The sequence below is a fragment of the Struthio camelus genome, chromosome 5 (assembly GCF_040807025.1).
Source record: "Struthio camelus isolate bStrCam1 chromosome 5, bStrCam1.hap1, whole genome shotgun sequence".
In the NCBI taxonomy this organism is placed as follows: Eukaryota; Metazoa; Chordata; class Aves; order Struthioniformes; family Struthionidae; genus Struthio; species Struthio camelus.
Window position 1 is genome coordinate 73,870,030 of NC_090946.1, and position 26,704 is coordinate 73,896,733.

At 41.4% G+C, this 26,704-nt stretch overlaps 1 protein-coding gene across 12 annotated transcripts in view; it reads right to left on the reverse strand.

Annotated features, from left to right (window-relative positions):
• The window catches only part of AKT1 (AKT serine/threonine kinase 1), a 76,169-nt gene that overhangs the window by 7,282 nt on the left and 42,183 nt on the right, over window positions 1–26,704 (reverse strand). For all 12 annotated transcript variants that reach the window (XM_068947272.1, XM_068947269.1, XM_068947270.1 and 9 more), the window contains 9 exons: window positions 21,864–21,975; window positions 18,623–18,770; window positions 16,689–16,820; window positions 16,458–16,523; window positions 14,685–14,753; window positions 13,885–14,010; window positions 12,520–12,648; window positions 7,914–8,128; window positions 9–96 (listed from right to left, as the gene is read on the reverse strand). In XM_068947272.1, coding sequence (XP_068803373.1) covers window positions 9–96; window positions 7,914–8,128; window positions 12,520–12,648; window positions 13,885–14,010; window positions 14,685–14,753; window positions 16,458–16,523; window positions 16,689–16,820; window positions 18,623–18,770; window positions 21,864–21,975 — 1,085 coding nt within the window. The remainder of the gene's footprint in view (window positions 1–8; window positions 97–7,913; window positions 8,129–12,519; window positions 12,649–13,884; window positions 14,011–14,684; window positions 14,754–16,457; window positions 16,524–16,688; window positions 16,821–18,622; window positions 18,771–21,863; window positions 21,976–26,704) is intronic.

Here is a 26,704-nt window from a genome sequence, read left to right on the forward strand (position 1 = left end):
ACAAGTACCTTTTTCTCGTATACATCTTGCCAAACAATGCCAGCAAAGAATTTGTGTTGCATAATCTCCTTTGCATCATCAGGACCACCACCTAACCTGTTTGGGGTAAAATAAGTAAATGTTTAAGTATAGCTATTTTTCCTCACACAATTTTTATAAAATAGTGGTGAAGAGGTTCTGAGTTTACATAACACATTTGAGAGTTATGGCATTTGTGCTTTGCATGCATTTCTTGTACATGGGCTGCAGGAACCACAAGTTTTGATAATCTATTTTAGACTTTAACACAGTACCACTGTAAGATTTGAAAACATGATAAGAAGTAGTCTTTAGTGCTATAGAATTAAGGTTTCTCTTAACAAAACACAACACTTTAAAAGATCTGGCCTTCAGAAATGATGCAGGGTCTGCTCCAGTCCCTAGGACAGCAAGTAAGAGGTCTTAGCCAACCAGCCTTCTCTCCTTCTAAATTAAAAAGTGCCCACCTCTTACAATTTTCTAGAGTGATGCCAGCAGTAAAACTGAATTTGATTTTGAAGAATAAGAGAGGCAAAGATTTTGAAGACAATCTGATTTATGTAATCTGATTTAAATTTCCATTAAAGAAAACAGCTGACAACTGCAGTGATAATATCACATTGTATGCAAATCTTTCATCCTCCTTGGTTTCAAGGAAGTACAAAGGGTGTTCTATTGACTTAAGGTATATCAAGATAAAGCACTTTTATTCCAAAATAAAATTGTCCATACAGCTTAGAGATGCAATCAGTTTAGCTGCAGTCTTGAGTTAACAAATGCTTGAATTTTGCTGTGGAGGTTAAAACGTTTTCTAGAAGGCTGCATCACATCTGCACGCAAAGACATGCGCCAAGAGAACAAAACACATACTGAGTAATCAGCAGGACACTTACTTTCAGGTAACAAGGTTAAGAAACTCTCAGGATTTTAAAGGCAAGAGGTACTATCACATTCATCCAGACTGACAGGTAGTATTTGAATGTTCACTGATTCTTGGTGTATTTTCCTCAAATTACACTAGCCAACTGGGAAATTATCCCTATTTTAATACTTAGAATTGTGGCTCAGAGATTAACTATACTGCTAAACAAAGAGAGGGCCAAGGACCGTTCTCTGAACCTGAAGCCAAGCAACCTGGCCTCATCTATATGCTTACACAGCGCTTGGCCCTGAATTTCCTCCACACCACATGGCAAAGACTATGGCCCTAATATATTGTTATTTGGCGGTGGAGGGAAGGGGTTCAGTTCAAAAGTATCAGAAGTAATGTGAAGGCTGTCCTATAGCCTGTTAGAGTGACATTTTTACAGCTTGAGCCTAGAAGAATAACCTGAATGCAAGTATGCTTGAAAGCACAGTGCCTTTAGGGACAGCATTGGGCAACTGTTTAGTGTGGAGGGAGTCAAATATGGTGAAGTTTTGTCCATACTGCCTGTTAGGAATGGATCCTGGTGTATGCAGTCTTCTAAATCATGTCTGAGCACTATTTTCAGAGAGTACAAGTCAACACAGGCCACAACTGTACCACAGAAGCTAGGCAACAGAGGTGACCGGTAGTTCAGGGTTCATGCGTGCTTCCTGGTCCTTTTTTTTTTTTTTTTTTTTTTTTTTTTTTTTTTTAAAAGCAGTAACTTAAGGGTTTTTCTCACATTCATTCAGAAAATATGTAGCGGAACAGGGAACCGATGCCAAGGCTTTAAGTCGCAAAGCCCTGGGAAGTCACACTTCCCTTCCTCAGGTCAAATCTAAGACCAAGCCTAAGTTCACCCTTGAGCCTTGCAGGCCAAAACAAGCTGGCGGATGGCTCCACCATCTGCCTGATAGCATGTTACGTGACTGCAGAGTAGCCTGGAACAGAGACAAGCTCCAGGGCAGCCTGGGAACAGGCACAAACTCTGCAAGCAGTCATCCTTCGGCTGGTTCCCCACAGGTCTAGAGGCTCTGCCAAGTCTGTATCAGGCTCCTCCTTGCTTCCCCAGTAAAGATGAAGATCTTCAGTGAAGGAGAGGGGGGAGTCAATTAATCCTATCCTCCCTATTCACAGATGCCACCATACTGCACTTCTGCATTGAAGGTTGGGAGTTTGGAAGTGAATATAAGCTAAGAACAACCCACACAGTGTTTTGCACAAGTATGCAGAAAGGCTCGCTCACTGCAGCCATATACAAGTGCTCTGGAGAATATGCTATCTAATATGAGCCTTCACTCCATGAAGGGCAAATACATACTCAGGGAAATGCCGACAGACACCCCTGACGTTGTACTTGCCTTTTAAAAATTCATACCATTAAACAAATCCATTCAGATCAAATGGGAAAACTACAATAGAAGACCAATGTTCTGCAGGTGAATTTATTTTGAATTACACTTGTTTTTCAGAGAATTATTACAAAAGGACCCTTTCAAGGTGAACTAAATTCAGTCAGTCCCTAATACAACAAATCATCTCCAAGAAACGCTGGGTACTGAAAAGAGCAACAAATTGGGCTCTTGCAAGGACATGTAACAACTGAAGAAAAATACAGCATGAATAAAGTCTGGAAAAGTTATCGTACAATAAAGTTACTGCACGTACGTCTTCGGACAGAACCAAGAATAGCATAAATAGGATTTAAGAAGAGACCACTGAAGCTTACCATATACAAGGAAACATTACAGAAAGTGAAGAAGCTAAGCAGCAGTAAGAAAAACTTCTCTCTGGTTCTCTTGACTGGTAACAGCTGATTATTAAAAAAAAAAAAAAGTAATGGCCACACACCCAAATTTTCAAGGAAAACAGTTAGGTTCTACCTTCTTTCCCAGATTTATGCAAGCAAATAAGGTATGAAAAAAGACCAGACCGTCTAATAGTTCATTCAGGCCTTAAGTTAGGAATTCTTCACTTTCCAAAAGTGTTGCAGAGACCTGCTCTGCCCTGGCTGCAGCCTCGCAGTTCATCGCGGGACACAAGGACTGGAATTCCTCCTGCTCCCTGCTGGTGAGGCTGCTGAAACTCACTGCGTCATGGGCACCTTCCACTCGCATGTCCAAAATCAGCATGGGCTTAGGCCTATCTCATTACAAGGTCTTAACGTGATCCCCTCTGACACCCCTTGCCCCCAAACTTGGTTCCACAGCAATTTAAACATACCCATCGGGCTCAAGAAAACCAGCGCTACAAAAGCTGTTTGTGCTCACCAGGACAGAGTACGCAGATGCATAATTCACCTTCTCTTATACAATCAGGAAGGAAACTAGTAACTTGTTTTACTACGGCTTTTACCCTCAAAGGCCTCTACTAGCAACATGCCAGTAGTTAGGAATTGCATCTACATTGCTTTTCTGTGACCACTATTAGCAGCACGGAGAAAGACGCTCTGGGTGGGTTCTGTAACACAACAATTTGTTAAATGCCAATTTGGAAAGAAATAGCTGTATTCTACGAAAACCCACACATACACAGCCTTTGGGGGTTTCCTGTTCAGAGATTAAGACTTTTGGAAAACTTAATGTAATTCCCAGCCTCATGTGGAGCATTACCTCCCCACTTCTTTAGCACAAGTTGTATGTGAAACAGAAGTAATGATCCTGCAACACTGGAAGAGCTCCCACCTACCCAGCCAACAGTGGTAACCACAGAAGAGTCATGTTTTGGGAAGCTGAGGCTCTCGAAGTTTCTGAGCGACCGATTTCTAGAAAGCTGGAAATAAATCTCTATAGATTTGCCTTTCATATTTTTCCTCAGCTTCAGTTCAGTTTTCTATTGGGTGAACTGCTTCACGTTGTCCAAACTCCTGCTGGTCCTGAATAGCTTGACATGAAATGGTTTAGAGTAAACTATTATATAAAATGGCTGAAACTCAGTCTACCTCAACAGCACCTGGTGAAACCTGTATAAAGACGTGAGGAGCATTCTGCAGGGCTCAAGCGATACCCAGAAACACCACAGTTCTCCAGAGAGAGAAACATCTTTGTTCTCAAGACACACAGGTTTTGGCACAAACACGAAATGCTGGTTGCCACGTGTGATTGCAAAACTCGGGATCAGATCTCTGCCCTGCAGGCATGAAGTCTGTCACAGGTGAGGCGTAACGCTGCGCGGGCAGCCCATCGCTTCCTCCTGCCCACCACCCAGCCAGGCTGGGACTACATCCAGGCCCCATTAAGTTGCTGTGACTGTCACCTCAACCTCTTCCAACTCCAGCAGCAGCAACAGTGGCTGCAAACCTGGCCGTGTTCGAGAGCAATAATTTGTTCAAGCCGCCTACCCTTCACGTAGCAGAGCACAGCCAGCAGAGAACTCGGACACATGCCTCTGCTACAAATCACCTTCCTTCAGAAAGGAAAAGGTTGGTTTTCAAGCAAGTAAAGGCTTGACCCTGATCTTCCTGAACATCTGCAGCCACAAAGTTGCCTTCTTGATGTGGAAACAGTCACCATCACTAGAAAGAACAAAGTGCAGTATCTCTGTATTGCTGCATGAACTGATCACAGGTACCAGAGGCCAGTTTTGGCACTCCAAAGCAAAGCAATAACTATGATTTTGTGCAGAGAAAGAGCTATTGCGTCTTTTAGAAAAGGCTTGTGAAATGCTGCATCTCCTTTCTCTCATTCTCCTTGAATGGCAAGATGCAAAAGCACCATAAAAGTAAAGAGTTAACGTCAGAACACTGGGAGCCACCTTTACCTAAGACAGGGAGCTCTAAGGCACAGAATTAAATCAGATATGATTAGAACTCAGAGAAAATATCCTGAAGTTCCTTCAAGTTTAAAACGGGCTAAGATTCACAGTTTCCTAGACACGCTTTGCTGATTACACCCCCAGCCATCCAAATTCAGGCAGTTTACATGGAGCATTCTGATCCATGCCCACTGTCACACGCTCCCGTTTCCATAGTCAGAGAAAAAACAATAGAAGTACTTAAAAACTTTGTTGCTTTACATACAGAAATAAGCTATAATTACCTTCTCCTCCTCTTTGATACATGCTACAAAGCCCCAAAGGAGAATTTCAGGTCACGTTAAAAGGAAATGTTTGTAGAATAGCTTTTTCCTTCTTGGGAAAATGAAGGCTCACGTTACAAGATTAATACATTTATATCAATCCCAAAAGAAACTTCAAAATTCCTTTACTGTTACAAAAGGGATTTTATATGACCAAATTTAGAAAACAGTCATGATTAAAAGCAGAATGCAATCTATTGTTCTTCATATTTTCTCCATATGCCTGCAAGCTTGAAACTGAATTGCTGTGTATACCAAGACTGCTCCAATATTACCATATCAGGTACAACAGCTAGCTTTTAAGATTTAATTCACTGTTCCAGGTCAAGATTCACTAGTTCTTGAGTATCTAACTTAAAGCTTCCTCATCACTGAGCTTCATTATACCATCTCTCTCTCTCTCTTTTTTATATATATCTATATGCATGCGTGTGTGTGTGTATGTATATGTATATATATATATATATATGTGCATATACACACACACAAAACATTTTACTGGAAGGGAGAACATCCCCTTGGGTTCATTTTCCTGGTTCTTTTGGCTGTCTCCTCTGTCCCACTTAAGCTTACTAGCAGTAAGTAAATGCTGCCAATTCTGATGTTTTTGGCTGCAGGCAACATTATGACAACACCAACTTTCGTCAAGCACTTGGCTTTATGAAGGAGGAGATTTCTGTGGTATTGCACCGTGGCTCCCCAAAGTGTCACCTAAAGGCTTACGTCAACTGGACTGTCGCACACGCTTACCATTTAACTTTTCATTGAATACATTTTTAAGGCTGTTTTTCTTCAACGTGGCTCCATGAACTCCCTCTGAGGCAACTGCCAAGCACTCCAGCCCCCGCCCAGCACGCAGACCACACTGGAGAGGCGCTGACTTAATGAAAAAAACATAAAACTGCCAGACCAGGATTCACGAGTTCTACCCCTAGCACTTCTGCCTCATTGTTTCCAGTGTTGCCTGAAACACCGTGAAGTGCAGTGGATTTGCAAAGTCATATCTTTGGTTAAAAAGTTGGGTGAACGGTGATCGGTGAGAAACCAGTATTTAAGAATGGTCCCATAACCCAAAAAGCTTGGGACGCACCCGTGTAATTAGTAAGCTGCAGGCGCGTGTGCATGCTTCTCTTGTCTATAGTTATTTCTATCAACAGCATGGAAATCATCTGTCCAACAGATCGGAGCATCATTGGTTCCAAGCCTGCTGAAGATGCATGTGAAGAAGTGGCTATTTGTATAGAATGAGCATATTGTGGAGTAATTATTGGCATCGGAGAAGCCTTGTAATTAGAAACAAGTGGGCGTTCTTTGTTTGTAAACAAATTGCATTTTGGTTCATCAGAGATGCTCCTTTAAGAACAGATTACAGCAGATGCTGCTTGTATTTCCAGTGATTGAAAGGCCCCACCTGAATAAGCTACAAAAGGGTCAGGATTCTATTTAACCCAGCGCGTTCCCGGACAGTAATCCTGTTGGCATGGGCTGCAACCACATTTGCAGAGCCCAGTGCCTGGGGGGGGGTTGCTAATCAACTACACAACCTTTTCCTGGAAGTCCCTTTGCAACTCCTGCCCGGTTCAAGAGGGATGTAAAGCTGTTCCCAACCTAGCACAAGTCTGGCGGTGGTCACGTCTACGACCGTTCCTGGTTCCCCGTGTCGCCAAACCGTCTGGCAGTACAAACTGCAGGTTTGCATCACAAGACCTTTCAGTAGTATTTTCTATTAAAAATAGTGATGGAAATAGTCTGTAGTGATGACAAAAATCCCTTGCTGTAACTTTGTGAGAAGTGGCCAAAACAATTTTCATAGCATGTGGGCCCGCATACCAAAAAGCGAACCAGAGCATCCTACTTGCACCTCACATGAAAGATCTCCTCACCAGGGCCCGTTCTTTAAGGAAAGGTTCAGGACGGGCGACAGGCAGAGTCATGATATCATCTTTTAAAAACTTTCCGGGTTGATAAGATGGCAAGTTTTTAAACCAGTGTTTAGTTTAGTGGGAAGGTCTACATTATTTCTGGATCTTGTTCTATTTCTTCTTTGTGAGCCATTAAGAGTTTGGTTCGTTGTTTTGTTTTGGTTTTTGTTTTGTTTTTTAAATTAAGGATTACTTTTTAAATAAGAAAGCATAACAAAAAAACAACAAGGAGAAAATAAGAAAAGTAGATTAAGCATGGTACACACTCCATCACAAAGATGGTATAAACATCACCACCTACTGTCCAAAGCTGGATGCTAAATCAACGGCATAGATTTAATAGAAAATTCAGAAAACAGAAAGCAGCAGATAGAAGGTGAAAGCAGTCACTGCAGAGTACTTTACAACGCACAGTCATCATTTACGTAGTTATAACCTAAAGCAGGGCCGACTTGCTTTGTCCAGAGCTACAGTTTTGTGTTGAGGGGAGCCATCGTATACTAAAACTCAGCCTTCTGATTACCAAATTTGCTCCGTGTTGCTATCTGCAGCGTCAGCTTGTGTCAAAAGTTAAAACAAAAACAAATAGGTCTGTTGGCTACATTTCTCAGTTATTCTCGGTACGTGGTAATTTTGAAGTGCTTAGAAACAAAACCAGGATTTTTCCTGAAATATCTTCCTCAACTTCAAACAAAGAAAACAAGACTGGCATGCGTGCGTTCAATAGCCCTTTGCGCAGCACCATTTCCAATTTTTTTTTTAGTAATGTTGCTATGGGTCTTTCATATAGCAGCATAGAAACAAACTGTTTTTAAGCCACTGGCCTTGAGAACAGTTCCCTTTCACTGACACGCCTCTAAATAGCACAACTGATAATTTTTTGCAAAGACTCCCGCGGAACTTTTTTTTGTTCAGAGGTTTTTTTGATTTTGGTATTTCTGAGGACACAACTGTTTAAAACTCAAATATTAAAACAACTGTCTCACCTACCTCTGCTTAGGATCTTTCTTCAGCAAACCTGACAAAAGAGATTTTGCTTCAGGTGACAAAGTTCGTGGAAATCTAATCTCCTCCATGAGGATGAGTTCAAAGAGCTTTTCGTGGTCCTGATTGTAGAAAGGAAGCCGGCCACACATCATTTCATACATCACAACTCCTAAACCCCACCAGTCCACTGCACGACCGTAGTCGTTATCTTCCAGCACCTGCAGAAATGTAAGGAAAGGGCTTTAGAAAACATTCCTCAATTAGGAATGACCATGAAAGTCCGCAGGCAAAATTTACACCAGTAAATTCACGTTCTTGCGTTTCACAGCTGCATCTTTCAGCGCAAGCATTTGCAGACGATCCCTTTGAAAGCAACTGGCAACCATGTTCACTGATCAAGGGAGCCCACTGCAGGTGAGCAAGAGGGGGAAAAGGAGAAGGAACGAGTATGTTATGGCAGCTTCCCTCTCCTCTTCCTTTCGCCTCCTCCCATATTACCTCCATGATAAGCACAACCTTCTGAGGCCTAAAGGCTAAGAACTGTTCTCACATTACAAAGCCAGCTGTTAAATTCTCACTTATTCATTATAAACTGCTCCAAAAGGGTTCCCATTAAACAAACAAAAAAAAAAAAAACAAAACCCAAACACACACACCATTTTGGAGAGAGGAGATGCAACTATCAACGTAATACTTCTGAAGCAACAAACTGTACATCACATATGGAGTCATCTCTGTATTAACCTGAGCCCACCCAATGGGTCACACTGCACACCATGAAAGATCACCTGCAAATATCAAAACAAATCACTATTCCAAATTAAAGATCAAGAGCCACAATGCCGCTCCTAACATTTCACCGAGCGCAAGGCTGTAAAACAGCAGCCAAATTGTCTCGGAAAGTTTCCCTTCCTCCAGCTCCCTCCCCGCAAACGCTCAGCACTTGCACGCTGTCTCCACCACGTCTTAGTTTGCAGCCCTCTAACCCGAGGCAGAAACTGCCACCAAGGTGAACGCCTTTCCGTTTGCACGGTGGAAGGAGTTCAGCACCCTTCGCTTTGGCCTTCCCCGGGGCATTTCTACCTAACCGACCCCAACGATTGCAGGGACTCGGGACTCCAGCAGTGCCCCGCTCTCCCCTGCTCGCTCGGCAGAAGCGCTTTAACGCTGCACTCCTGATCATCCGAGGGCTGCGGAAGAGAGTCAGGAGTGTTTTGTGGCTTGTGGGTGTCTCCGCGGAGCTGATGTTACGAGGACCTCTCTAGACTTAATGTCTCCTCCGCAGCTGTCTGTAGCTGATATGGTCTCATATTCCAGATTCTGTCCTCAGGTTTTAGTTGTCATCTTTACTCTTTTTACACGTCTGCAGTCACCTGCTTAGTACTGACAGGCTTTAAAGCCACCACTGCACTACCACGGATCTTGCTTGTCGTATGGTGCCTGTATAAGCTCACTTTACGTTGATATAATTCAGAATATTTATGCTCAAAATTAAAAGACTGAAAGAGCTAACTGACAGCGCAATGCAAATTTCCTCTTTAACAAAAGCAGGACCTGAACCCCTTACAAACCGTTATAAAGGTCTCACGCACAAAAAAAGTAGTACCGAGATACTCTGCGTAACAACTGTTTGCACTCTGCCTCCCTTTACTCACTAATTAGTCTCCTTAATTATCTGAACGAGGGAAAGGGCCTGCAGTAAAAAAAAAAAAAAAAAAATCAAAAGGCTGCCAGGTATTAGATTACCCCACATAGGTCTATTTACAGCATCCCCTGCCGTATGATTCACACCAAACGACAGCTGGCTCTACAGCTGCCCCATATATGTGTAAGACGGACACAGCTGCGGGGCCGCCAGCATGGCCGGAGCCAGCCTCGTCCTCTCGGAGCAGTCGCAGCCCTGCAGCGCCAGGCGAGACCGCGCGATGATGCCGTCAGCCCGACTTCTGAGTCGCCCCCGTTCGAGAAGCAGTTCCTGTCCGCGCTACCCTGCACTTGGGTTACCTAAAATAAAACAGATACGTTGTCTTCAACCCCCCCCCCTTTTTTTTTTTTTTTTTAATTTTTAACCTCTGCAGGAGATACAGGAGGAAAGAACTGGAAGAAAAACGCCGCAGAAGTCTCGTTTCTGAATGTAACGAGCGCTGCAGGTGCTTCCAAAACGCAGCAAGTAAACTTCTAACGCCACCCGAGTCAGGATAGCGACGCTCCGCGCCACAAATCAGATTAACAGCTAGAACTCCGTGTCCCTCGCCTCCATCACACCACTAAACACAATATGAAATGCTTACGTCTTCAAAGGAAACAGCGCTTTCTCACAAATTGCACGTGCTCATATTAGCGATTGCACAAAACAGAACAATGGGGTTAGTGTTAAAAAATACCGTTTAAAAAAAAAAAAAACGGGGGGGGGGAGTATTACACATATCCATGATTTATTGCAACATGCATGATAGCTGGGAAGCAGTAAAGTAACAAGGTCGTTTCCCCCACGTTAAAGGAGGATTAGTTCATAACAAGCAGCTCTAGAGGGCTGTGAGGTGGAATTTGAAGGAGAAGGCACAACAGCTGTAAACACCACAGTCGCTGATGTAGCTGACACATCAAAGTTGACATAATTCAGTCACTGTCATCCCTGCACAAAATTCCAGTATGAACCTACGAACAACTATGCAACAACTGTGCAAACACGCTGCTACGCTGGATTCAAGTTACAGATACACACAACAAGAACGAGACCCCTACTTTTAAGGATGTATGACCTTAAACACACACAGTACTCACTCGCACACAATTTCCAGATTTTTTGCATGCTATCAACCAGATGAGAAAAGACTTCAGAATTTAACACTCCAACCTGCAGATGGGATTTGCAAGTAAGAGAAAGAGCTGGGGTAATCAAAAGGATTTGTCCTTCAGGGTTTTGGATAAGTCACTTCATTATAAGTATTAAAAAGAAAAATAATAGCAAATAATATGACTGAAAGAACAACCCAATGTCTGTACAGGGAATCCCCACATTCCAACTCAAGGAAAACCAAAACCAAAGCAACACTATTTTTAATCACCTCACAAAACCTTTCATGAGAAGCTAAAGTTCAGCTACTGGTTTTGACAAGGGGAGCTACCAAATAAAAGCCATGTTTGTGGACAATAAACACCCTTTCTCACGCGGCTAACTACTCCCTGCATCAGTGAATCTCCAGTTGTGGTGCACGGACCCCAATGTAGATCCCCTGAAGATTTCTGGTGATCCACGGAGAGCTGGCAGCTATCGCGAGACTGGCTCCACCTCCTTGCTGCAAGCTACTTTGACAGGTGCCCACATTCTTCTTCACTATGAAGAGACTGGAGGCCCTTGAAAGCAGCTGCGAGTTTAAAAAAACAAAACATAAAACCCCCAAACAAACAAAACCAAAGCACACAACTGCCTCCACAGCCACCGCTGAGCAAGCGAAGAGCTCAAAAGCACTGATCAGCAAAGACAGCAGCTCTCAGTAGAAACGCACCTCCTCCACTTTGGTTTTCCACGCTTTGTACTTCTACATACCCTAACCGAAGGCAGGTTTGCAACGCACAGTTCTCCCACCAAGGCAAAGGATACGTTCTGGGTGTGCCTATAACACATATTCTGCCAGCAGCCCAAGACTTGCTCCTGCCTGCGCTCCGAGCTGGATGGGAACCTCGTAGCAAAGCGCCCGCTCCGAGGCGAGCGGCCCTTCTGCAAGGCACGGCGCCCTACCGATACAGCAGCTCTGCCTCCAGACAGCTCGGAGCGTGGGCTGAGTCAACTATAGCGTCTGCCTGCAAAATACCATGTATACACGTCCTCTATCACATAATTTCACTTTTGATCTGCCCTTAACTCACTCTCTGCTATGCCACCACCTACGCTGCACAACTTTCAGAAGGAATAGTTCGAGGATAAAAGTTACAAACGCACGTTTGCATTTTACGCTTTGCAAAAAGGTTTCAGTGCAACAAGAAAGGTACAATTTGGGGATTTTAAGTCCCCTGCTTGGAATTATTTGCATTGCAACAGAAAAGGTCAACAATGAGGAAGGTCTCATGGTTTTACAGTCATGAAGCTATCAGCATTTTTAATGTGCACAGTGCTAACTACCGGAAAAAGGAAAAAAAAAAAAAAAAAAAAAAAAGAGAGAGCCTGTTTCTGACCTCCTGAAAGGCATACCGCTTTACGCTGTCTTCAAAGAGGTTTACTTCTTAACCAAGTCCTGTCAATAGCTTCCAATGAGGCCAACATATTGCAAACATAAATTGCCAATTACATATTCTTCAAGTAGTATTTTAAGTGATGTAAAAGATTTTTGAATTAGATTTCTGATACAAGAAGCAAGTATCATTCCTGTAAAGTGCAAATATTCCCCAAAGTGGAAAGTAAATGCTACCCTGTCTGAAAATTATCACACAGCTTTATACTTAAGAAACGCCCCAGAACACGATGAATATAAGATTTTTAGTATGAATTGTTATAAAACATTAGTTACTATATGAACATATCACAGAACAGGAATTATTCTGTATCAATACTCTTATCACGGACGGCATTTGAAAAGATAATTTAGTACAACAGCCAGCACAAACATACCTCTGGTGCAAGATACTCTGGAGTGCCACAGAAAGTCTTCATTGTTGCTCCATCCTTTATACCTTCTTTACATAGTCCAAAGTCTGTTATTTTTATATGTCCATCTTTATCCAGCATAAGATTTTCCAACTGAGATGAAAATCCAAATGAAAGGCACTATTAGATACAACATACATTGTTTCTGAGCAAGTCGGTAAGACTTGAATTTCTACAGATCAGTTTACAACTTGGTTCTCACTGGGTTCAGAACCACGGCGGCGGCCAAAGGATAACGTAAATACACATTTAATATCACTTTCCTTTGTTCTTTAGGGAACTTCAGGTTTGTAAGTTGCCGTCTTTGCGAAACCACCATATATGCAGCAAGAACGCAAAAAGTAAATATTGCATTTATGCTTCTAAAACATTATCGCCAACAGATTACCAGATTCTTTTAACCATATTTTAAGTATCCCCACACAGAATTTCATCCCTGCTTTTACTACATGATTTTAAAAAATATTCTGTACTAGAGCAAGACATCAACAGAGACATTTGCCAAAGAGACCTTGTACATGAGAATCACTTCATATTGAACACTTGATATTCATCCTAGTCTGCACCCCTAAGTTCTGACAAAGCAATCCAGCCATCAGCAGAGTTTCAACTATTTCTGAAATCAGCTGCACTTTCAGAGGAATCAAGGTGATGTGGGAGACAAAATCCCAGCAGGAATCTCCCAAGGCACTTTGAAGTAGCCTGAAAATATTATGTACTACCCTCCACTTCAGATTGCTCCTAAATGAACTACTAGTATCCCCTCATCCTCCCCTTAACAGGAAAGGGATTTTGCAGTTGCATTTTCCTGAGGCATTTCCCATTTGTTTGCCAGAGTTTCCTTGTTTTTTTTCCTCTTTGCTTACCAAGCAAATTAGCAACTTCAAGCTTATCCAGTTTTCTAACTGCAAGCAACTACTATGAGGATGGTGCTTCACAGGACATTGCAGGGAAGCACAACATCCGCGCAGTATATATTCACGTTTTTATCTGATACGACACAGCATGAAGAGCCCAGGGTTATATGCCACCATTCAGAAATGCCATGCAGTTTCCCTTGGAACATAAGCAGCCAGTTGAAAATACAACCCGTGTACCTCTTCATAAGTCTCTGAAATACTGTCAGTGTCCTGATAAATGCATTCTACGCAGCGGTTTGATTATTACAGTGCTCAGAGTTCCTGTAAAGTCAAGTTCAACAGCTGCAACAACTGTTGTATAAAAATTCAGTCAAAAAAGTTTTCTTACGGTTAAGGATCAGTTGCTTTTGTGACTAAGAAACAAAAAGCCCAGACCCCAAAATCCTATGAAATTAAATTTTCTGTGTACCTTCAAATCTCTGTAAACCACATTCTTCTCTGAATGCAGGTAATCCAGGGCTGAAACAATCTCAGCTCCATAAAAGCGAGCCCGGTCTTCAGAAAAGACACGCTCTCTTGACAGATGGAAAAACAACTACAAGAGCAGTAATTTGTTACATTTATATCATATATGCTTCTGAGTTAGGTATAACACTTTGCAGGCCATCTTGCTATGTATCTGTTATTGCCCAAGAGAAAACCTCCTTCCCATCCTAGCCTAGCTATGTTCCCAAATGCTTTAAAAAGCACTACAAATTAAATGACAATTATATCTCATATTCACAGTTGCACACGTGATTGTGCGCTGCATATTCTTATATGTATATAAAATGATAAAAATCCATAGTAATTGAACAATTATTGAAACTACAGTTTAATGCACAACTGCAGACATACATTGATACTGATTTCTTCTTAAACGTCTAACACTACTTTCCTACGTTTCTAGTTCTCTAGAACTAGAGAGAACTAGAATTAAAAAGTTCAAGATGTCTGAAGAACAACGAGAAAGCAACCTTGTCTTTTTGAACTGCTAAACGTCAGATTACAGTATGTCGCTGTCTTGGGTGTGATATGAGCCTACGCCCAAAAACTGTATTCTCTAAAAATGGAGTCAAGAAAATTTAGAGTCTTAATAAACAGAGCTGTTTGCAGTCTGAATTTGTAACTAGCAGCACAGACATGGACCCTAGCTGCATAATGCCAAGCAGAATGAGTAGTCATACAGGAAAAATCCTAATGCACTAAACATTTTCACGTTTCCCTTACCTCTCCTCCGTTAGCATACTCCATAACAAAACACAAGCGATCATGTGTCTGAAAGGAATACTTCAAAGCCTGAAACAGATTTAAGCCAAAACTTAGAGGAAAGAACACACTGACAATTGTAAGACCATTTTGAATAAATTTTCAGAAAGACAGACAAAACCAAAATGTTGTATTTTAGTGGATTTTGTCCTTCGCTCTTATATAACGCTTATCCCTTACTGTGGCAGCTGAGTACTGATGCACTGCCAACTTATCTTACTAAATATATTTTAATAAAGCATTAAAACATTCCCTCATGGAGGTTAGCAGCGCTGCCTATAGTGCTGTGGAACAAAACACTTGCCTGTTAACGACGATGCAAAAACCTACTCATAGCAACACAGAAGCATCCTGTCCAGGCCACAGACTCCTACAACTCCACCTCAGAGGCACAGAGGCAAGAGGACACAACCAAACCCAAGAGCACAAGGTTCACCGCACTGGCTACAAGCCTGCTTATACGAAACAAGTGCATTTACACACGTCAGCCCCCAGTCACTGCCCTGCCGACTGTGCTGCTCCGTGTTGACGGCCTGCCAGAGCATTGAGCAACGCTGCCAATATCAATTTGCTAGCAATTCACAAAAACAGACCAGACAGAGGGTGTGACGAAGTGTCACAAGGTGCTTTTGTGCAGTCATGTCATGTGTGCTCTTGCAGCAAGAGTAACATCAACTTGTTTGTCGTGGTCTTAAATTTGTTGGTGATAACCCAGTGTCATAGCCGGCTTCTCAGGACAGCTCTTGCTTTGGCTTTATGAAAACATTAACAAGAAAATACCACACACGGGATCTTCATTACTAGGGGAGACATTTTCAAACCAGTCATACTTTTGCAGAGAGAGGGAGGATCAGGTTTTAGATGTGTCAACAAACATCTACTGATTGTACCCAATATAGCCAGTATTTACTTCCACAGGCCACATTTAAAGGTCTAAATTCCAATTAAAACCTTGTGTACCTGGACAAAGGAAACCACTAGGTCTCTGAAGAGCAATTTAGAGGGCTTTATTGTTGTTGGAAACAATTTAGAGCCAACTTATAATACATACTAGAAACAAAATTTTCAGGTGGAACTTAGGTATCTGAACTAAACCCAGAGTGCCTGCTGGTACTGGAGGTCCAAACTGAGAGTCTGGTTTGATTTTACAGCAAAGCTGAGCTAGTAGGAAAGCAAAAGGTAAAGCATGTTCCTGCTTTCCCTTCTCCCATCACACATGCTCTCACTGCTATCCTTATCTTTGGGCTGGCAGTACCAGCACTATGACTCCATGGCGGGCAGTCCTTCTAGGAGCTTTAAAGATGGAGGAAAAAAAAAAAAGAACAAATTAAAAGATTTTTTGCATAGTATCTTCTTGAACTAGTTTGCCACAAGGTCAGGGTCACCCTTGCTTCTGCCAGAAAGAGGAAACCAAGCATTTGGAGGTCACAGAAAGCAGATATTTCTCTCAGAGATAGCAAGCCATCAAATGGACGAGCTGTAAAGTCAAAGCACACTCTGCGATGCTATGGAAAAATCTGATTTCAAGAGGTCCCACTCTGCAAAAAATCCAGAGACTCAAAAAAGCATTTTAATTTATGCTTCCCAAAAATGGAAGGATACAAAAATAAACAGCCACTCTGAAAACAAAGATCTGAGAGGTATTATATAAATAACACCAAAAGGAGGAGTGTCTTGGTTGTCATGATGTCAAGTTGCACTTAGCAGAAGTATCCAAGAGGGAGAAATACTTACTGTTAAGAACGGGTGCCGTGAATTCTGTAAAACACGGTTTTCTGTCAGCGTGTGCGCTACTTCATCCTGCAACACAAGCAGCAGGAAATCAGCAGTGTGACCCCCCCCAGATTAGAGGTCCCATTTCAAACACTGAGTAATTATTTTCAAGTGTTCAAGGCATCCTTGCTATGAATTCCCATAAAGCAGTATCAAGGGTTAACCACATTCCCAACTTTCCCATCTACTCACCTTTGCTACAATAACTTCTTTCTTCAAAATTTTCATAGCATAATACCGTCCAGTTGCTTTTTCTTTAACTAGAATGACCTTTCCAAAAGTGCCTTTTCCCAGTAACTTCAGGTATTCAAACTCATTCATGGTCTGTTAACGATACAGATAAACAAGAACTGAATTAGATGAACTAACAGTAAATATATCACCATCATCAGACTAAAATTTCTCATTCATGTGAGAATGTGGCATGTGTGTTTAATACTTTTGCTTTGTGCTATTCAGAAACAGAAATAATTCCTCCATAAAAATGAATATTAGTATGCTTCCCAAAGATAACCAATTAAACCTATTAGAAAAAAATACATAAACTGTCCATTAACTGGAAACTCCTTCACGTTACTCAGTGCTTTGTGTGCAAATACCACTCAACATATTATTATTAATCTGCAGATGTTTTGACCGCTTTGTCAGTGCATAGGCTCACTAGAAGGCACATGTTGCTCTGGTTCTATGGAATTAAAGCTGTATTTTTTGATGTTCCCCACTTCTCTAGAGGTCAGCTTTCTTGTGCTTCACTGAATAGCACCAAAAACCACAGAGAAGCCAAACTGCCTCATAGACGAGCCATCTCGTTGTTTCTCCATTAGGAAAAACAACAGGGAAAAAATTAGAATGTACTGAAGGTTGAGGAAAGTCTGTGTTACAATACTAACAATCATTGCCAGCACGGTAACAGCAAGCCTTATACAGCCAAAGGCTAGGACTCTAGCCTCTGTTTAGGAAGAATTAAAAGATGCTTCCAGTAGCAAACTTTCTCCATGTTCTTCCCTAGAGGTGACTGAGGAGACCTTCTGCTAATTGTTCAATACAGTTGATTTCAAGATCACAACAATCATCTCAGTTATCCTCACTCACACGTCCAGAGTGAGACACTCATTGTCTCAGAGGAACTTCCAGATCTGACCAACCCGGAGAGGTGGTTCTTGCATTTCTATCAAGAGCCACCCAGTGAGATTAGAGCTATCTGTTCAGCCAAGGACACAAACAGCTAATGGCTGCTGCAATTCTAAGTGACATGTAAGCAGCCACCCACATAAGTCTAAAGGCTGGCACACGTGCTTAGTGATGACACTTGTGGACAGTTCTTTTTTTCTTTAAAAACTTCGTTGATTTTCCCAAAACTGAAGCAAACTTGTGGAAGTAAATGGGGTTGATAACAGTAAAACAAATGGTGAGAAATGCCTTGGTATAATTCATAGACCCAGAAACTTCTCCCAGGCATATATGATCAATTGTCTATTAGAAGAGCAAATGAAGAAAATCGGAATAGATTTTCACTGACAGAGCAGAGAGAAGGGAAGGGAGGTTGAAGAGAAATACCTAAAAGGGCTCCGTGGAGCAGAGATCCGTTCCGACACATACTACTTGCACACAAGGCCATTGCTGAGCTGCCTCTGTGCATTCAGCCAGTGCAGCACCTGATGCAATCACCCAAGCTCTAGGGAAATGATGGATAAGCACCCCAACGGCTGTCTAGGAGCCAACTCAGGCCTTTAATCCAGAGTGGTTAAATCTACTGGACCCACCTCAAGTTCTGCAAATCCACTGAAAAGTCTTTGCACCAGCCTGCGAGAGCACAGCACACAGAACAAGAGCTTACACAGTCACACAGTCCAGCAGGAGCTGCAATTTCAGGCATCGTACCACAGAGAAACAGAAAAATCATTTCCAGACCTGAGGCCTAGAAACCCCTACCCAGAGCGCATCTGAGCTCAAACAGTGGTGGACCCAGTCAGGCTTTGCACGCTCCCTGCTTGGCCGATTGCTACACCTTTTGCGTCTACAACCAACTGTATAACTGTTATGGGAATAGAGATGTCTTGATGGCTCTTCCTGTCTACATTCAAGAGGAGCTGAAAATTATTGTTATTCCTGCTCTGCTCACTTACCACTTTGTGTTTTGGTTTTGTCATAGAAACTTCCATTTCTTCAGCACCTGAATTATCACTGGGAGAGCCAGATCTAAAATCCATCATCTCTTCCTCCTGTTTTTTGAGGCTGTCTGCTACAGTTTGGATGGCTTTTGTCCATTCTTCCCTGGGAAAATATAAGCAATGGCATTTGTTACTTGTGACTTCAGATTACCATCTGCCATGGCAAGGGTCACCAAGGAATAGAGAACAACCAATGTTCTCAGACACCAGTCCAACCAACACTGAATTCCGTGCATTTTGAAGCATTGTAAAAATGCATGTTTGAGAGCACTTTTAACATATATCTTGATTAATCATACCAGAAACAAGAGACAACTGAAGTCTTCACAGCCTGAATACAATATAAGGCTCTTCAGTAAATGGAATTTCTGATATGCAGTCAGTCTTCAGGTCATGATATGACCTGGTGATACGGAGATTTACGTAACAAAAGCAGACTTGCCAAAACCAAAAAGCAACTGGGTATCCCCAACAACACGAAGCAGTGAAACACAGCTTCTCCCGTTCTTTATGGGATGAAACACAAACAGCCAACTGCTGGGGGCACTATGCCACCTCATCACACACACATCCCAAATTTTAATGGTAAGGGGTATTCCAGGATATGGTATTAATGCCCAGGATTCTTAGGTTACTCCGCTGTTACAGAGATGATGACAGAAGTACAGTAGTACCTGTGTAAAGTTTAGCAAGACGTCAGCAAAAGCAGAGGCAATTTGTTCATTACTCTCCTTTCACTACTTTTCAGTGACTTTTTATCTTAAGCACAGGCCTTGGTTACAAGAAAGTTTCTATAACTGTTTCAGCAATGGGTGCTCTAATACTGACCCCCTTCTACTCCTATGGAAACCACTTCCTTCGGAAACTACTGAAGTGAAAGATCTCGGCATTCACTTCATTTCACTGCAAACCTATCACACAAAACTACCACCCAACTCACAAAGGCTTACAGGGCTTTGGGAAGAGCTTTATGGCATACAGAGGCTGAATGGGTGTTCTGCGGACTATGCCAATTTAACATGTTTTACTGTCTTTGATATCTGCAGGGAACAGAATACTACGGTTTCAGTAATAGATTCGGACACTGGCTAAACTCTGCTCCCACGGACATCCCAGGTAAATTACTTTGACTACAGCAGGAATAGAAGTAGTCAATACTGAACAACTCCAAGCACAATCCGCAAAGCGTGGCAGAAGCCACGCCACTGTAATCAATGACAAATTTTTCAATGGGTCTATGAAAGTATACCATGTAGTAAACAATTGTCACAGATGTATAAATCGGGGGACACATCCCATCGAAATACTAGATTAAAACAACAATAAAATCATATCTGACTATCTGAATTTCGGTTTGGGATGGGTGGAAGTAAAGTATTCCTTCCACAGAGGAAGCAAAGTCCAGGGGAAGTACCACCTCATACAAGACTCCAATAAAAAAATACACCAATTATATGGATGGCCTTTCATGTCCTACGCATTTTTTATTTTCACTGTTGTCCGAATAACGCACTATTCACTTCTGTTACAGACATAGAAGATATCTATGCTATCCAGCTTAAAGGGGAGAAAGTCAACAATACAGAATTACCCGTCTTGGGTTAGGAGAACACATTCAACCTATTCATTTTCTTCAGCTCACCTGCATGATCTGCTTGGAGAAGGCTGGTCAACATACACTACACAGACCTGTCTAGCGCAGCAAGGGAATGCAGATCACGTCTGAAAACCTAATAGCGGTTCTGAACATCCTCCCTAAGCTCCCAGCAGAGACCTTTCCATTAAGCATCGCGAACACATTCCTTCGTGTTCTAGCCATTTTTAATATTCAGAATTTTTTCTTCTGTATTTATATTTCTCTGTTTCTCTGAGAAAACAAACGTTGGTTTTAAAGGCACAGGGAAAGCTAAAGCATGTATTTACCTTCGCATCTATTTTTAGATTCGTTACTGACTTGGCTGAGATCTTGACTCCCTGGAAGTCAATATGTTTGATTTCTCAGGGACGAGTATTTCACCCTCAGAGTTTACGTCCCACATGTACACAACGGAGGTCACTAACCCTCCAAGCCCTAAAGTGTCATGGAGCTGACTTAATTGGCTAGGAGGGAACAAAACAAGACTGAAATACAATCTTCCCAAGTGGAAATTGTTATTCAGTCATTTTAGGGTCACTGACCACAAAGCTACTAAATGAAACAAGAACCAGTTTATTTTTCTTTCCTTTTAACTTGATTTCATCTTCTTCTGAAGATTGTAACAGAATCAAAAGCAATAAAAGGAACCTTCTTTAAATCAGTCCATGAAAAGGCAAGGCAAAAAAAACACAAAGAACACTAGGTAAAATTTGCTGATAATATGTGCCAGTATCGTATGTATGGAGGACAAGGATTTTAAATACCCCTTCCCCTAGGACAGTGATACAGGAATAATTTAAGTGCAGTTCCTGAAGAGCAAGTAAATATTTAAATAGGCTGTAGTTGTAGAATAGCTGTGCTAGAGAACTCTTCTCTCGGGAGGAAAGAGATCAATTCTCCAATGATGAGAGCACAGGATGTATGCTCTTAGCTTTGTTTCCTAACAACTGAAATAGAAGTCTGCACCTGTAGCAGATAACTATCACCTTTATTATCTACTTTGCATAAAATATTAGCAATCAGCAATGATACAACTAACTTTTCCCTAAAAAAAAAACAAAAAAACAAAAAAACACAACCCACACACAAGATATCAAAAGAAAAAAAATACTTTAAGAGGTCAGTATTTTGATACAACTCAACTTTGCCTGAATCTATTTTTCCCACTTGTGATGATCCTTCCAGGAATTCTCAGGTCAGAAACCCTTCACTTCACATACTGTAAAGTTTCCAATGAGAAATAAACCCTAGAGTTTCCAGAAATAACTACCTGGTTGCTGGCGCACAGATGCGCCTGTACTTCTTGGATACCCAACCTAACAACATTTAACTTCCAAATACCACTTACACCCCATGCTGTGAAAAGCCAACCCCCTTTATAACGTGCCTTTTCTACTAGAACACGCACCAAAACTAAGATGCTCAAATTATTTGTCACTTTTCAGTCTAGACCTCCATCACCTGATAAACAAGAGCTTCAGGAACGGACTTGCTATCAATGGTGAACACTTGCAGCTGCTTTTTCAACTAGTTTATGTATTAAATATGAATGCAACATACCGCTCCTCTGGAGTCTCCACATGAAATGTTCTTTCAATTACTGTGGTCCACTGGAGGCATCTAATGATAAATGTGTTTGGTTTAGGTCGTTCTGTCTTCATCAGCTGGCACTCTACCACAATCAAGGAAGAAAGAGTCATGGTACATAAGCAGGTTTAAATAATCATTTGTCTTTATTCTTATCTAGCAAACAGTTGCTATTAATCAGCCACAGAAATCTCCATAAGTACTTCTTTAGGAGACTTGAGACAATTTACTATGTTGATGAAAACAATAAATAGCTCAGTAAACAGTCATCTAAGCAGCACTCCAATCAAATTCTGCTTAGGAAGGCTCCCAGTTGATCGGCCCGGAAAGGTAAGTAGAAATGTGAGGTGATGATACAGGAGCCATTCAGACGCAGGTCCTACACTCCAAAGGTCATCCCAAGTAGAGCGCCTGGACAAAGTCAGCTGATAACAAGGCAATAACACCCACTGAAATTAAAGCCAACCCTCCAACTTCCTTCCCTTGGATTTCACTGACATAAAGCCCCGTCCTTGGCTTTGCAGGAGTCGATGGAGAGTATATTTGGTCATTTTGCAGTGCCCTGACAAAGATCAGCCTCTAGAGGAAAGCATTTCCAGTCCTCAGACGCTAGAGGGAACATCAAACTGCAGAGGCACACCCCAAAAAAGACCCCGTTCACACAGCGTCCTGGATAGCTGCCATCGAGCAGCTAGACACTGGATACATGCAGCCGACCGTTTACATCGCTGCCAGTACTTAAACACAGCCTACAAATTTTACAGAAATATAGATCATTTCATCAGAGAAATCACACCCTGAACGTCCCATGGCTACATTCAAAAATATAAGTTTCTTCATAAAAATGCTCTCTCTCTTGGGAACTGAGCATTACTTTAATTTTTACAGTCACATGCATTATTTTAAGCTTCACAGCATATCAGGAGTGTTCAGCCTTCAAATCTGAGCCTGCAACAGGCACCTGATCAAGGGTCCACTAGCCATACTGAGGTAGAGCAACTGAAAAACAGAAGAAAGTCAGTGAAATCATAACCGAGAGGCCAAAACACCACGTTTTTCAGAATTACACGAATGGAAACTCTAATACTAATTAAACAGCTCCTATTAAAGGAGAATCAAAATAAGAAACAAAGCAACTGGGGAAGAGAAAAATAAAAAATAAGATATAAATAGATGTTCTTTTTATTACATTAAGATGTTTTCCTCGCAGTTAATGAAACCGCGAGCTCAGTATTATTTTGGTCTTAAAGTTCTAAATCAACTTCCAAGCAAATAGATGCAAGTAAATGCCAAGTAAATAGGCACTATAAAGACAAGGAGAAATTTCTGCTTACTGCTAGAGCTATAAACATGCTCCGCTTTCAGTAACGTACAAGTTGAAAACAGAACGTAGCCAAATAACAGCACACATTACTAAGGCTACGCTAGTATTGTTAGGTTAATTTTATTATTGTGGAAGTTTAGAGTGCTCATTTTTAAACTCAGGTTCTTAATTAGCACCAAGATAAAATATTTACCGCCAGGGTTTTTGGGTGCTGTATTTTTGGTAATATATTTCATGCCTCATTTGCTGCTGGAATTATAAGCTTTTCAGTGAGTAACTTTGCATTTTTCATGACAAGAACATCTAATTTTTCTTTAGTAGCACGCTGAGGTTGTACTGCATCCTCCTAAAACACTGCAATTAGATAAGAGAAAGTTTATTAATGAGTCATGAGAAGGTTCTAGCGTGATAAACGGCACTCCTTTATTCACCAAAATTAAAGAACTTCGACAAAAAGATGCAGCCATGCTTTCAGCATGCCACAGTCTGTGCTCCAGCAACCTCCATCATCTTTTGCAGAATGGCAATTAATGCTGAACACAGCAGCGTGAGCTGGCACAGCCCAGTTAGCTGGGCCCTGAGAAATTTAACTCGAGAGATCCAAGTCCTGCTCTCAGATCTGCCACCTTAGCTGCTGTTCTTTCCCCCTGACTGCTATCTCTGCCTTTTTGGTCTGCCTACCACGGTTAGGCTAAGGCTCTGACTGTCCTCTATGAGTCTGCCCAGCGCAGCCACAACAGATCCTGATTCCGGCTGAAGCTTCAAAGAAGAAAATTAGGCTATTTCTAATCTCCTGCAGATCCAGAGCTGTTCTGCACTTCGCAAGAGGTGCAACAAGATGAAAAAAATAAAGAGGTGTTTGCTTTCTTAAAACAACCTTTAGATTCACATTTAGTCTCTCAGAATAAGTATTTTGAGGTAGCAGTACAGGTATTTAAGCTAACCTTGAACTCTAAACTTTAACTATTTAATTTCGCATAATAAACCACAGTAGGCGTTTTCTGTCATAGAAGGGGACCAATTAAGTATCACCACTTTTCCCCTAAATCAGCACTGTCCATTGATATTTGTTAAGCTTGCTGATCCAGCAATCTTTAAGGCATACAGCAAGATGAATAATAGAGATTTGTCAGTTAATAACCACTATAATTCAAGTATGTCACATAGAAGTGTTTTGTTTAGTGAACAATATGCTGTCTAATTACCCTTCTCAATCATAACAGCACATATCAAGAAATATAGGCGGCTTTCTCTGTAACTTGCCTTACCGAAGCGCTGCACCACACAGGTTTCAAAAAGTTGGAGGCTATCACAAAGTTCTCCCTATATATAATCTAATCTCATGGATTTTTAATCAACGAAACTATGAAGCATTAGGGTTTTTCTCTTCCTTTTAAAATTGTGTTGTTTGCTGTTTCAGTTGGCAAGCCAGAGAAGGCACTAAACTCGGCTTTTATAGCCATGTACAGTAACATGCACCACTAAAACAAAGTGCAAACACAGACTCTGTATAACATTAGGCTGGATTCATGGTGGGGGGGGGGGGGGGTTCTGCTATAGAAACACTCACGTTTCAAATACAGGTTGAGGGTCGCTTACCCACTTTGAAGACAATCTTTCCTGTCAAAATGCCAACATAAGTATTCCCCACTTGCAATAACTTAAGTACTATAAACAGCAGCCTGTTAAAAATGATTTAAATTGCTCTAAAGAACCTCTTGATTCTTTCCTGGCCTTTGGTCTTTTAAAGTAAGTAGGACAGAGAAATTGTTCCTAACAGGAATAGACACCAAGGCATTCAAATGTAAATTACCATTTTGTATTTGAAAGACACTTAGTATTATCCCAGTGACTTTCTAAAATGTCACAATATTTGCTCCCCCAGCACTTAAGCTAAAAGGCAGATTACTTGCGATGAAAGTGTCAAACTGCTCCCTACATAACGACATCACCCTTTAAACCAATAATGTCAGGGAAGAATCGTTCCCATTCCTGCTTTGGTTTCTTTAAGGATGGGTGAGAAAAAAGAGGCAAGTCAGAACAGAAGAACGATGAATAAATAAAACTTTGGAATGGCAAACAGGAATATTACATAGAGACGCTGCATGTCTCTCCGCACCGTCAGACAGATCCCCCCCCCCCCCCCCCCCCCAAACATCTCAGCACGGTACAAGGGAGGACACGGGAGCTCAGACTTAGAGACTGAGGCTAAGGTGACCCCTTGTAGCAGCAGACACAGGAAGTGTGTCTGCTATGATCTCTCCATCCTGTGCCCTGATAAATGCTTGGCTGCAAGTACACGGACCTGTCCCAAACACAGCGCTTACGTTGCTGAGCAGTTATGTTTTCTGCTGTACAACCCAACCACCACAGTCCACCTTCTTTTTTTGACAGTGAGAGAAAAAATCCCTTCTTTCTATCAGGGATGAGCTCTCTTTGCATGTCACTTTTCACAATACACTACTCTTCAGCTATATAGTTTTAAGGGCTTATAACCTAATAGGCAGATACTGATTGTAATCTCAGAGTATCAAGTGTATGAAGGCTACTTATCTAACAGATTTACAACACAAGCTCTATTGGTTATTTATCTGCAAGGTCTCTGGAGCATAAATGACTATTTGGGTACAGGCTTTTATTCCTTCTATCTTAGCGGTGCAGTAAAGAACATGCACACAATCATGACTCAGAAACATCAGTTAGATACTCAGTAGGTTTAGGCACTGTCTTTTGGAAGTTAAAAAATCACCAACAGGTAACTTCTGGGGAAGATAAACCCCTTAAACATATCACTGGACTACAGACATAGATATATGGCTATTTTGAACAGGAAATTAGGTTAAAAAATTAAAAAATAAGCTGAGCCCTTCTTTACCATGGGAGCTCTCCAAATAAGTTTTCACAGACATGATCCAAACCAACACAGATTGAAAGAAGCTGGTTTCAGATAAAGAGGAGACTAACTGATTGTCAAGAACATGAAAAAAGTCCTATAAAAGGAAAGCACACTCTGTATTTACTGCTAATGCTTTCTTCATATCTGTTAAGGGAGAAGACAAATCATCATTAGCTAATATTACCTTCTTTCACTGTTTTCTCCTCAAATGGGTACTTCTACCTCTCATTAGTTGACAAAGACACTTAACGAATGCAACATTACAAGTGAGCATAGTCCACTAGTCATGGAAAAAACAAAAAACAAAAAACACACACCCTTCTACTTGCAACAATAAGGAAAACCTACATTGTTTTACAGTAGAAGAGGGTTAAGATTTTACACCGAAACATGGGACCACTTCCAAAGAATAGACTGACAGAGACAGCCTGTCATCTCATTAAAAAAAAAAAAAAAACAAAAACAAAAAACTAGTTCACTAATTAACAAAAAACTCAGGGCTTCCATGGTCACATGAAAAGAGTGACGAATTTTTACAAAGCATTTAAGCCAAATCCACCCCCACTTTTGCTAGCAGCTACCTTCTGCAGGCTT